Below are 12,325 nucleotides of genomic sequence, written 5' to 3' on the forward strand. Positions count from 1 at the left end.
AAACCGTACAAAGGGCGATCAAGGCTTTCATCGAGGGAGAACCTATGCACGATTCCAAGAACATATGAGCTGTGCCCCCGCAGTGCAGCAAAATTGGAGAACAGGCTCACAATAGCTGGACATTGTGTCGATCGCACATCCGTCACAATGCAAATACGGGCTGCTGTGGGTACAGGGACTCGCCGACGACGGGTTGGCATGCAGGGAGGGCCAAAACGAGGAAGCCGTCGACCCCAGCCATAGAAATGTCCATCTGCCGCGCAACGGATATCTTGAGCCGGCCTCGAGTGACCAGCAATAGCTTTGTTGTGAACTGGACGGGCCACGGAGGTCTTGGTCAGCTTGTCCCGCATGCTTGGCTGACGTGCCCCGCGTCCGGTGCTCGGAAACCCCATCGGCCTGCAGAGGGCACATCCGGCTGTAGCGGCTGATGCCATACTAGCTGAGCTGAGTTGCGGAAACTTGAGGACTGGTCATGGCATTGCGAAAATGTGATTAACGTACCTGCGCAATCATAAATGCATTTCTAGCTTGCATGAGCGCAGTCGCTTCTGAGAGTTGGCCCCGAAACTGAATTACCTACGACAGGATGGAATAGAACCAGCTCAGCAACCTTTCCGCGTACCAACGTAAGCAGAGTTACGCCTTACCACAGAGACCAAGGGGCCTACGTCGAAGACCGAGATGCGTGCTGCCATTCGGAATATAGGACGGCAGCGCCACGTTTCTGACAATCAGACCGTGGACGAGAACAAGCTGCAATCCATATGCCAACCGGGACTTGTAGTCAACGTCGGAAAGTCGCGTGATGTGGTCAAGACTGGGCCACTCTGGGCGATGATGGCGAAGAAACTGGGGTTGGTGTTAGTCAGTGATGCACAGAGAACGCAGGAATAGGTTGCTGCAAGTTGATACCTCACCTGGAAGCAGCTCTGTAGATGTAGCAGAAGGACTATGTCCTCGTGAACATGTAAACTGCACCGTCCAACACTCGACATTCAACTCAGGATGGGCCTGAAGAACCGCAAAATGACGGAGGGCCGCCATGGTGTGATGAATAGGAAGCAATGCGCTCGTGTCGCTCCAAGGACGATATGATGAACTCGGTGATTTGGAGAGAGTGGGCGATGGTGCAGTATATCTGTAGCGGCCTCTGAAGCGGAATTTGGACGGCCTTTGCATCGGGCTTTGGATCATTTGATGTGGTATGATGGGTGCAGCCGAGGTCTCTGTCGACGCACCCATCGACGCATGAGCATGCTCCTTGACGTAGATTTGGGCATTTACTGCAACGACACATGTCTACTGAAAGTCAAAAGATTCTTGCGTCAAATGTGGTGTGCACCATCGTACGTTGGATGGCTGGCTGTAAGGGCGGAATAAGTAGGAGTGGACGAGAAGATCCCGTGAGGGATGGCTGCTTTTCCCGGGAAAGACTTGCCAGGCTCTTCTGCCGATTGCCTCTTCACCCAGGAGAAGCCGATTTTGGTTTGTATAGCAGTCGCAAAGCTTGCCAGCTTTCAGTCCAGCCACGAGGTTCATGTCTGGCTCACTTGAGGCTCAAAACCTGCGCAAGCTCCGGGTAAGCACGGGGAGCATGGTGAATTGCTTCCATCAGAGCCCAAGCTCTTCCCATTTCGGGATGATGAGGAGTTATGTAATCATCCGGTCACGTGTCATAGGATGAGTAAGAGCTCATATCTTCCGTCACGTGACTTGTCCGGTAGCCAGGTGCAGCTTGTCAAGGCCGGCTTCCTCTTCCATCCTTCCCCGTGTCCTCAGACTTGCATTGCGAGCTGAGGGCAGGCAAGTCCGAGCATCCGCTCCCGTCCGCCCCGGTGCGGTGGGCTGAAGAAGCCAGAATTAGCGCTACCTAGCAAAAGCAATGCCATATTATGCGAATACCGTGTCTTCGCAGCGGTGCATTGCATCGTGGTTGTGCATCTGCACGAAGAACAGCAGAAAAAGAAGAAGACAGCCTGGGCCGAGCGAATAGCAGAACAGAACGGCCTTCAGGATCTGGGGTTTCACACAGTGAGATGTCGAGGGAGATCTCCCTGCTGTTTAATTTGGTGTTCCTCAAACACAGTGCAGCTCCCTCACGATGGATGGGGACCCCTTGCTCACGTGCCGGCGCTGTAACGGATCGACGCAGGGCACCCGTCTCTTCGGTTCTCGTCGACTGCAGCAGTCTGCAGGAGGGCAGGCTTGTTGCATTATCTTGTCGGGTTGCTGCTACGGGGCTGCCGAGGGGACGGTCAGGGCTGTTTGACAATCAGCCGCCGGATTGACGAGGAAAAGGCTGAATTGGGTCAACGGCCGATGGGGCATTGGGCTGGATTTTGGGGTATGCTGCTTGGTTCTAACGCTGTATCCCCAACTGATGGGTTTCGGCCGGTGGTCAGCATTACGAAGTGCTCACCCGGAAGCATGTAACTCGCTGCATGGTGTTTAGGAGAAGACAGGTTGCTGATGCTGCGGTTGGCATCCCTTTTCAGCATCAAATATATCCGTAGAGCACCCAGGTACTGACAAAGACCAAGAGCAGCCTTGACACACCTCTCCCCTTGTCGACAAAACCAAACCCAACGCAAATGCCAATTTCGGGAGGACAGGCAGGCCTCCGATGATATTAACATGGACTTTGACATTTCAAGGTTACCTTTCAGCTGATGGGCTCTTGTAGCCCGAGCAACTGGGTGCCCTACTGCGTTAGGCTGCATGTACGATCCCCTAGTGCCTACGGATACCTTGAGGTAAGGTAAGGTAAGGCAAGGCAAGGTAGTCGCTAAAGGTGCGGGTGCTGCTCCCCCCCTAAATTGGCGCTGCTGCTGAGGCAGGGAAAAGGGCGAGGCAATTTTGGCAGCAAATGAGGGGTTCTGGGGTGCTTGGCCGAGTTGGCTTCCTTGCTTTCATAAGCAGCCTGTCGCCGTCTGGATCTCTTCGCACTGTCCTTGTCTCGTACCTGCGCCAGGTCGTGTCCACCGCCCCTCTCTCCTATTTGCCCCCCCGAGGCCACACTGCCATGAACATACGAAGTTGTAAACTCCCTGAACACTGTGCACTATGTGTGCGACGGCTGGCTGTGTCTCCTCAGCTGGGTCTTCGGGCGCAACTGGGGTAAGGTACTTTGTGTCGCTCTGCCCGTACAGTGCGGGTGTCAGAAACCGGGCGACCCCAGGCGCAGCAGTCTCGCAGGCGGCAGAACTCGATGGAGTGAGTGATGGAGCGAGTGCCTTGGGTGATTTCATCATTGCCCCTTCTCCCCCTCACGGTGCCAGCAACCTCAGACTTGCTGGCCCGGTGGCAGAGACTGGTGAGAGCGATATGGATACAGATGCACCGCCTCTCGGCTCCCGCCTGTCGCCTGTCGTTTACCTAGGTTATCCAGTCCGACTTGCATTGCTGCTAACAGCGCTACCGTAGCCCAGACAGTGAAGAAAGTTAAGGTGAGGTACCTTATCCAACGTGAGGTAAAGGTACTAGGTAGACTCCGGTATTTAGGTTGGTCGCAAGGAGGGAACTACCGCTGGACTGAGCCACCTGTCTCGTAAACTGCTGGGTTTCTTTCACGCTTTTCGAACGGTCAACTGTGCTATTCGTAAGTACAGGCCGCCCGCGCGGATCAGGTCAAGATCCTCAACCCCTGAATCCCGTCGTCGCCCCTTCCCCCCCTCCCCTTCCCCTTCCCCTTCCAACGTAACAAGGAAAGGAGGTCAGTCAGGTCCAGTCAGCCAGCACTCTCACTCGCCCAACCTCTCAGAGCCAATTCTGAATCCCTTCACTGGCCTTCCTTTGCTTTTTGCTGCTCTCCTCCAATATCCCCCCTCTCTTTCGTTCTCTATCTCTCTGTCTCCTCCGACAGACTGCCCAGTGCTTTTTGCTGCCGTGGCCTGTGTAACCCGTACATTGCCGTGCTTTTATCGATAGCCAAGCAGAAAACAGGCCGGCACCAGTCTGTCTCACCACACACGTCCCCCCCAGTCCGTCTACCAACTCAGCCCAAGACCCAAGGAGAGGGGGCGTCTTTTGCGGGGTTCTTGCACCGAACGAGCGAACGAGCGTCTCCATACGCAACCTCGAACCTCCACCAACAAATCAAGACCCTAGCAACTCCTTCTCTTGCATTATCTACCTCACCTCACCTCACCTCATCTGTCCTATCCTACGCCAAACCCATCATTCACCCGTTTCGCCTGGAGAGAGAGGGAACAAAAAAAACGAAAGAGAAAAAAAAAATCGCCATCCGCCCGCCCTCCTTGATCCTCTCGACTCCCCGACCATCGCCGATTCGCTCGCCGCGCATACGGCCATTCCTCCTCCAAAATGTCGTGGAAGCTCACGAAGAAGCTCAAGGAGACCCATCTGGGCCCTTTGGCCAACACCTTCTCCCGCTCCCCTTCCACATCTACCATCACCGACAACAGCGAAAAGGCCCAGCCTGGCGCCGCCGCTCCCCCCTCGAATGAAGGAACCATCGGTACGCCCACTCGTCCATTGTGACAAGCCCCTTTCAGCGTCGCCCAAAGGCGCAGTCTGCTCCATACTGACCGCTGCAGCTGCCTCCGAGGCAATGGCGCAAGCACCCGTCGTCAACCCTCCGAAGCCCGGTATTCTCGTCGTCACCCTGCACGAGGGCCAGGGTTTCTCTCTCCCCGAACAACACAGACAAGCCTTCGCTTCTTCACACCAAGGCTCCGTATCCTCCGGCGGTGCCCTCAGCGTCGCTGGCTCCGTCCGCCCGTCTTCCTCCCAGCGAGTCGCCGGCTCCTTCATCAACGGCTCCGGCCGCCCACAAACATCTGGCGGTGGCTTCAACGGCATCCCCACCAACCATGGCAGAATTTCTGGCAAGTACATGCCTTATGCCCTGCTGGATTTCGATAAAATGCAGGTCTTCGTCAACTCTGTCGAGGGCACGCCGGAGAGCCCCCTGTGGGCTGGAGGAAACACCCAGTACAAGTTCGATGTGTCCCGTGTGACCGAGCTCGTCATTCATCTGTACATGCGCAACCCGATGGCACCCCCCGGAGCCGGTCGTAGTCAGGATATCTTCCTCGGTGTCGTTCGCATCAACCCCCGCTTCGAGGAGAAGCACACCTTTGCCGAGGACCCCAAGGCGAGCAAGAAGGACCGCGAGAAGGCCGCCGCCGACTTTGCCACCCGCGAGCGTGCTCTTGGCCACACCGGCGTTGAGTGGGTAGATGTGCAATACGGCACCGGAAAGCTCAAGATTGGTGTCGAGTACGTGGAGAACCGCGCAGGCAAGCTCAAGATTGAGGACTTTGAGCTGCTCAAGGTGGTAGGCAAGGGCAGTTTCGGCAAGGTCATGCAAGTGCGCAAGAAGGACACAAACCGTATCTACGCCCTCAAGACGATCCGCAAGGCACACATCATCTCGCGTTCTGAAGTCGCCCATACCCTGGCCGAGCGATCAGTGCTGGCGCAGATTAACAACCCCTTCATCGTTCCCCTCAAGTTCACCTTCCAGTCTCCCGAGAAGCTCTACTTCGTCTTGGCCTTTGTCAACGGAGGTGAGCTGTTCCACCACCTGCAAAAGGAGCAAAGGTTCGACGTCAACCGCTCGCGGTTCTACACGGCCGAGCTTCTGTGCGCTCTTGAGTGTCTCCACGGCTTCAACGTCATCTACCGTGATCTGAAGCCCGAGAACATTCTGCTCGACTACCAAGGCCACATCGCCCTGTGCGATTTCGGTCTCTGCAAGTTGGACATGAAGGACGAGGACCGCACCAATACCTTCTGTGGTACTCCCGAGTACCTGGCGCCCGAGCTGCTTATGGGACAGGGCTACAACAAGACGGTGGATTGGTGGACGCTCGGAGTCCTCTTGTACGAGATGCTTACGGGACTACCGCCCTTCTACGACGAGAACACGAATGAGATGTACCGCAAGATTCTCTCGGAACCCCTCCACTTCCCCGGCCACGACGTGGTACCGCCGGCCGCCAAGGACCTTCTGACCAAGCTGCTCAACCGTGACCCTAAGGAGCGTCTCGGTGCCAACGGCTCGGCCGAGATCAAGGCGCACCCCTTCTTCCACGCCATCGACTGGCGAAAGCTTCTGCAGCGCAAGTATGAGCCGGCGTTCAAGCCCAACGTGGTAAGTGGCCTCACCGTGACTGGCATCAGCAGTGGCAAGCATGACTAACGTGGACTTTTTTTTTCCAGGTGGACGCCCTCGACACGGCCAACTTTGATCCCGAATTCACATCAGAAGCGCCGCAGGACTCGTACGTTGAGGGACCGATGCTCTCGCAGACGATGCAGAACCAGTTCCAGGGCTTCAGCTACAACCGACCGATTGCAGGACTGGGCGATGCGGGTGGCAGTGTCAAGGACCCGTCATTTGTGGGCAGCATCCAGGACCGATAAGCGCCTTGTCTTCTTTTGGTTTTCGCAAGCAGGCAGGCAGGCAGGCAGGGAAGGAAAGAAAGGGTCGACTAGAAAGCATTGAAGTGGTGTGGACTTGGTGATTCAGTTTACGGGTTACCTCAGCTTACGGCAAAGCGATTCGACACGACGACTCGACTCGCGCACGCAACAGCTTGCGTCTTCGTCTTTGTACGGCGTTCTGGAACGGGCATGATGAAGCCTAGGGGAAAACGGAATGTAGATAGGCACATATCATTGAGCAGACAGACACAGAATCGCTCAGCATCGTTCACGGCAGATGTGGTGTGTAATGTGGAGTGGCGGCGGCGGCAGCGGCAGCGGCAGCGGCGTTGGTGGTGGTGCTTCAACCACGTATTGTGACTAACTATGATGTTGTGAAGCCGTGACGTCGAGCAGCAGGTTCCGGTGGGAGGGAATGCGGGTGTGTGGGATGGCATTGAGGCGGATTCGGGCCGGGACGTGTGTCTGACGTCGGACGTCGGATCTGCCGGGGCGGGTTGAGGCGGGATTTAGTAAGCTCAGGTGTTCCACCGCGTCTTAACATTCGGTGTATGCCTCCATTTTGATCCGGTGTCGGATTCACGATGCTCGGCAAGGAATCCGCTCGGGGGGTTGAGAGTGAGACCGAGAGAAGTGCCTGTCTACTGGGTCTGTTTATGTATGCGAGAAGAAGGCCGGCCTCTGGCCACTTACTGTGATTTTTACTTAGAACCTATACTGCAACGACCTCCAACTTGCCCCTTCAGCTAACAGCCTACTAGTCACACGATTCTAGCTTCAGTCCTATTCCCCCCCACGTGCGCAGTTACGTGCGCTATTATAATCTTATTACTTTTAACGTTACTTTAATAATAACTTTATAACTTAGACTTAGTTTAATTACTATAGACTTTCTTTAACTTTTTAACCTTTTTTCTAACTCTTATATACACTTTCTATTATTAGACTTAGCTATCTTCTTTATAGCTTATACTTAGTCTAAGATTTCTATTAACTAAGCTAATATCCTTATAGTTCTATAGTTATTAGTAATATCTTCAATATTATAGTTAAGCTTAGTTAATTTACTAGCTATACTACCCTACTAAAGATATTATTAAAGTAAGTATAATAGCTAAGATTAGTAGTAAATATAACTACCTCTTTTAGTAAGATTTACTAAATTAGATAGGCGTAATCTATAGCTATAATATTAGCTTTTAAGACTATAAAGTAGGATATAGCTATAGTTATCTTATTTATAAAGCTTTATATATTAAAAATTGTTATCTTATTAATTATAATAGAGCTAACCCTATAGTTAGTATTAATTATAATATTTTAAAGTATACTTTAAGTAAAGCTTTATAGTATAAAGCTCTATAGATTAAATAGGATAGAATATATTATAAAGTTATAAAAATCTAAGTAATTTATTTATAAGTTATAAGAATCTAAGTAGTTTATATATAGGATAAAGAATAAGCTTATAGCTTAGCGTAAGTAGTAATATCTTAAATATATAGCTAAGATAAGCTTTTATATAGCTAACCTTATAAAGCTATCTCTATAAGTTATATAGGTAAGGCTATTAACCTTACTAATAATAAAGCTATTATTAATATAATACTAAAAGCTATAATAGGTAGCTATAATTAGGTTTAGCGTAAGTAGTTATTCTAAGCTTCTAAGTATATACTACGATCTTCTTACTAGACGAAGCACTAGCTGAAGTGCTCTTACTAGATTTATCTACTGTGGACCCTCTTATAGGGTGGGCTATGAAACTTCCTCAACATGCGAGAAGAAGGCTAAAGAAAGTTTGCGAATGAGGGATTTGAATTTCCTGATGGCCGGTAGAGCATTGTACCGACGACAGAAAGTCACGATGGCGGCGCGGAGAGAGGGGCGGTTTCTGAAAAATTCGAGATGTCCTCGCGATGCGTGGGCCGTGGGGGTCGGGGTTGGGGGGATGGATCATGGTCGGAAAAGCTTCATCAGCAATTCAGCACCGATCCGACGGGCAGGCCCGCTTCGTCGGATATAGCAGAGGCGGCTGGGGACGTCAATTGGTACGGCTGACGGAGGAGGGGACATGGCGATAGGCGATTAGCATTGAGTGAAGCAGGCGAGAAACAGAGTGCGTGTGACAAGCGCATCCATGCGAGACGGAGAAGACGGGGGGTTGTAAAGTCACAAAGTGGCACCTTTACGGCGATTTGGGACTTTTTTGGAGTGGGCGGGAGAAATCACTACTGCCACGAGGACTGGAGACTGGAGGTGAGGACGACGGAGCGGGGCCGCGGAGGAGAGAAGGAGGCAGATGTCATCGTGACCGGCTTGGATTGTTGCGGTGATGCCAATTCAGTGAGGTGAATTGGTACACTCGGTGCCACGGCGGGCCTTTCTGGTCGCGAGGTGCGAGGTTCGTTAGGTAAAGCTTTTTTTTTTTTTTCCCCTACTGCTCGGCGGAGCTGACCCGGCGACGGCGGGAGACGAGAATGACGGAGAAACAGGTTGAGAAAGCAAGAGCTCCATCGTCTCTCGTCGGATATGCTCCAGCTACCTTGAGGTACCTTGCCTAGCCAGCCATCCAGCGAGGCCCTTCTAAAGCTGGCCTGCTTCCCGCCCACCTTGCCATTCTTCAATTTCACGTTGCGTCGCTTTTCATCATTCAATTGGCATTATACCCCGTCGCCGTCAGCATCTTCTGCAGCGCCATTACTGAGCACCAGCGTCAAAAGCTGAGGTACTGACTGAGTCGAAGCTTTGGGCGTCCAGTGCTACAGCGGGCGTCATTCCACGACCCCCCGGCTCCCAGGTCAGTGCTTCCCTTCAGCGTGCCGTGCCCCGCGTTCCAGCTCTGTTTTTCTACGCAATTACCCCTCCACGCCAGACATGCCACCACCCACGGGGCCCTGTCATTGGCTGGAACCGCTCACCTTGCCGCACCCATCCCACTTCCACTGTGCTAGGTAATGGAAGGGTGAGGTGCCTCCCACCTTGCCTTGGGACCTCAACCACTGCTCCCACACCTGATACCCACCATCACTCAGTCAGTCCACGACACCACGCTGCATTGTTTTCTTTCCTTCTCCTTCTACATTGTTTCTGGGTCAACTGAACTGTCCCACCAATCCATCCTCTATCCTACCTTATACATATTATATCCTACCCGACCTCGCCCTCACCTCCGAGACGTCCAGCTAACGTCTCCTGCTCCCCCCAAGACCACCACCCCACGATCCTCCTCCGTCCAACCATCGTCGACCTCTGCCCAAAATGCCTCAAGCTTCTAGCCTTCCCGCGTGGGCCGAGCTCCAGGCTCACCGCGACAACGTCGGCAAGAACTTCGTCCTGAAGGAGGCCTTCGCCAACGACACCGACCGCTTCGCCAAGTTCAGCCGTACCTTCAAGAACGACGCCTCCGGCACCGACATCCTCTTCGACTTCTCCAAGAACTTCCTGACCGATGAGACCCTCGACCTCCTCGTCAAGCTGGCCGAGCAGGCCGGCCTTGAGAAGAAGCGCGATGCCATGTTCGCCGGCGAGAAGATCAACTTCACCGAGAAGCGCGCCGTCTACCACGCTGCCCTCCGCAACGTCGGCGGCTGGGACATGAAGGTCGACGGTGTCGACGTCATGAACAACGACGGCGGTGTCAACTCCGTCCTCAACCACATGAAGGAGTTCTCCGAGCAGGTCCGCAGCGGCGAGTGGAAGGGCTTCACCGGCAAGAAGCTCACCACCATCATTAACGTCGGTATCGGAGGTTCCGACCTGTGAGTCCCCCTACCCCGACCCCGACCCCTACCCCCTACCTCCCGGCTCCGGTCCTACCCCTCACCACCTCCGAGCCGCCCGCTAACTCCCCCGTCAAGCGGCCCCGTCATGGTCACCGAGGCTCTCAAGCACTACGGCGCCAGGGACATGACCCTCCACTTCGTCTCCAACATTGACGGCACCCACATGGCCGAGGCCCTCGCCAACTCGGATCCCGAGACCACTCTGTTCCTGATCGCCTCCAAGACCTTCACCACCGCCGAAACCACCACCAACGCCAACACCGCCAAGTCCTGGTTCCTCGAGAAGACCGACGGCAAGGGCGAGATCGCCAAGCACTTCGTTGCTCTGTCTACCAACGAGGAGGAGGTCACCAAGTTCGGCATTGACGCCAAGAACATGTTCGGCTTCGAGAGCTGGGTCGGCGGTCGCTACTCCGTCTGGAGTGCCATCGGCCTCAGCGTTGCCATCTACGTCGGCTACGACAACTTCCACAAGTTCCTGGCTGGTGCCCACGCCATGGACAAGCACTTCCGCGAGACCCCCCTGAAGGAGAACATCCCCGTCCTTGGTGGTCTTCTCAGCGTCTGGTACTCTGACTTCTTCCAGGCCCAGACTCACCTGGTTGCTCCGTAAGTGTAACCGCAAGACAAACGGGAGGGGCGTTAAGCTAATCAAGTGCCACAGCTTCGACCAGTACCTGCACCGCTTCCCCGCCTACCTGCAGCAGCTGTCCATGGAGTCCAACGGAAAGACCATCACCTCGGATGGCTCTCCCGCAAAGTACACCACCGGTAAGCAGGCCCGCTGATCCGCCGACCTCTGAAGAAGCTCGAAATAGACTGACAGCTCGGCCATCACAGGTCCTATCCTCTTCGGCGAGCCCTGCACGAACGCCCAGCACTCCTTCTTCCAGCTCGTCCACCAGGGCACCAAGCTGATCCCCGCCGACTTCATCCTGGCCGCCAAGAGCCACAACCCCATCGGCGACAACGTCCACCAGAAGATGTTGGCCTCCAACTACTTCGCCCAGGCTGAGGCCCTGATGGTCGGCAAGACCGCCGACCAGGTCCGCGCCGAGGGTGCCCCTGAGGAGCTTGTCCCCCACAAGATCTTCCTGGGCAACCGCCCTACCACCAGCATCCTTGTCGGCGGCCACATTGGCCCTGCCGAGCTGGGTGCCCTGATTGTCTACTACGAGCACCTCACCTTCACTGAGGCCGCTGTCTGGGACATCAACGCCTTCGACCAGTGGGGTGTCGAGTTGGGCAAGGTCCTGGCCAAGAAGATTCTCAAGTATGTCTTTTACAAAAGCTACCTCTCTTGTGGATCAAGTGCTAACTATTTCAAAGGGAGCTCGACGAGCCTGGCAACGGCGACGGCCACGACGCCTCCACTGGTGGCCTGATTGGCGCCTTCAAGAAGTACTCTAACCTGTAATGACTAATGCGCGGCGCTGTTACTTTTCCTTACCTAATTAAAATTGGAAAGAGGGTGTGAAGAAAGATTCACATATCAATAAAAGCCAAATGAAGATCAGTTCCATATCTGCTATTGTCAGTGATTGTGCTTATATGGAGGGCTCTCTGGTGAAAGGCTTTGTTAAGGAGCAGCATTCCAGTGTGATAAATCATCAGGGACCATCCCATGTTATATTCACACATGTGAAATGCAGTCTGCTAATCAAGCTGCAGTGGCACAGTTGACGCAAGGGTTGGGACTTCTAATATGTTCTCGCCCAGTAACCAACCGATATGGTGTTTGGCTGGTATCATAATACCAAAAGCGAAGAAGCCAGAGGCCCAACCAAATGCTGTTCATATTCTTGTGCTTCGGAGGTGAACGCCTTGGATTTGAAGCTCATGAGATACTTGTATCCAAAGGAAATCGAAAATAGGTTGGGTATCTATGCGGCCCTTTAGGGACACTCTTGCGTTGGCTTGGGAGCGATGCTAGCCTTTTCGATGCAAATTTGTCATTGCACGTATGTTTACCTTTTCCCCGGGACAATTGGATGAACTAAGAGGGCAAGAGGTGTGTTGAAAGGCATTCGACCCGTCTTCGGCATCTTGAACACCTCCAAATCCGACCGAAACTGGCCGTGCCCACAGTTCGTCGTGGTTTCCTTGGCCATTTCGCGGCGGGTTGG

The 12,325-nt window shown here is 53.8% G+C and overlaps 2 protein-coding genes across 2 annotated transcripts; both read left to right on the forward strand.

Moving 5' to 3' along the window:
- Positions 1 to 4,326: 4,326 nt before the first annotated feature.
- Positions 4,327 to 6,393, forward strand: COL26b_004962 (uncharacterized protein; the record flags this gene model as incomplete). The annotated part of the gene is made up of 3 exons (XM_053177820.1): positions 4,327 to 4,480; positions 4,560 to 6,121; positions 6,190 to 6,393. The coding sequence occupies 3 exons, from the start codon at positions 4,327 to 4,329 to the stop codon at positions 6,391 to 6,393; spliced, it is 1,920 nt and encodes a 639-aa protein (XP_053038129.1).
- Positions 6,394 to 9,675: 3,282 nt separating this feature from the next.
- PGI1 (glucose-6-phosphate isomerase) lies at positions 9,676 to 11,616 on the forward strand (the record flags this gene model as incomplete). The annotated part of the gene is made up of 5 exons (XM_053177821.1): positions 9,676 to 10,175; positions 10,275 to 10,808; positions 10,864 to 10,970; positions 11,040 to 11,472; positions 11,529 to 11,616. 5 exons carry the CDS (start codon positions 9,676 to 9,678, stop codon positions 11,614 to 11,616), a joined length of 1,662 nt encoding a protein of 553 aa, XP_053038130.1.
- Between the last annotated feature and the right edge of the window lie 709 nt (positions 11,617 to 12,325).

This window comes from Colletotrichum chrysophilum (genome assembly GCF_026319265.1).
Source record: "Colletotrichum chrysophilum strain AFK26 chromosome Unknown scaffold_32, whole genome shotgun sequence".
NCBI lineage: Eukaryota > Fungi > Ascomycota > Sordariomycetes > Glomerellales > Glomerellaceae > Colletotrichum > Colletotrichum chrysophilum.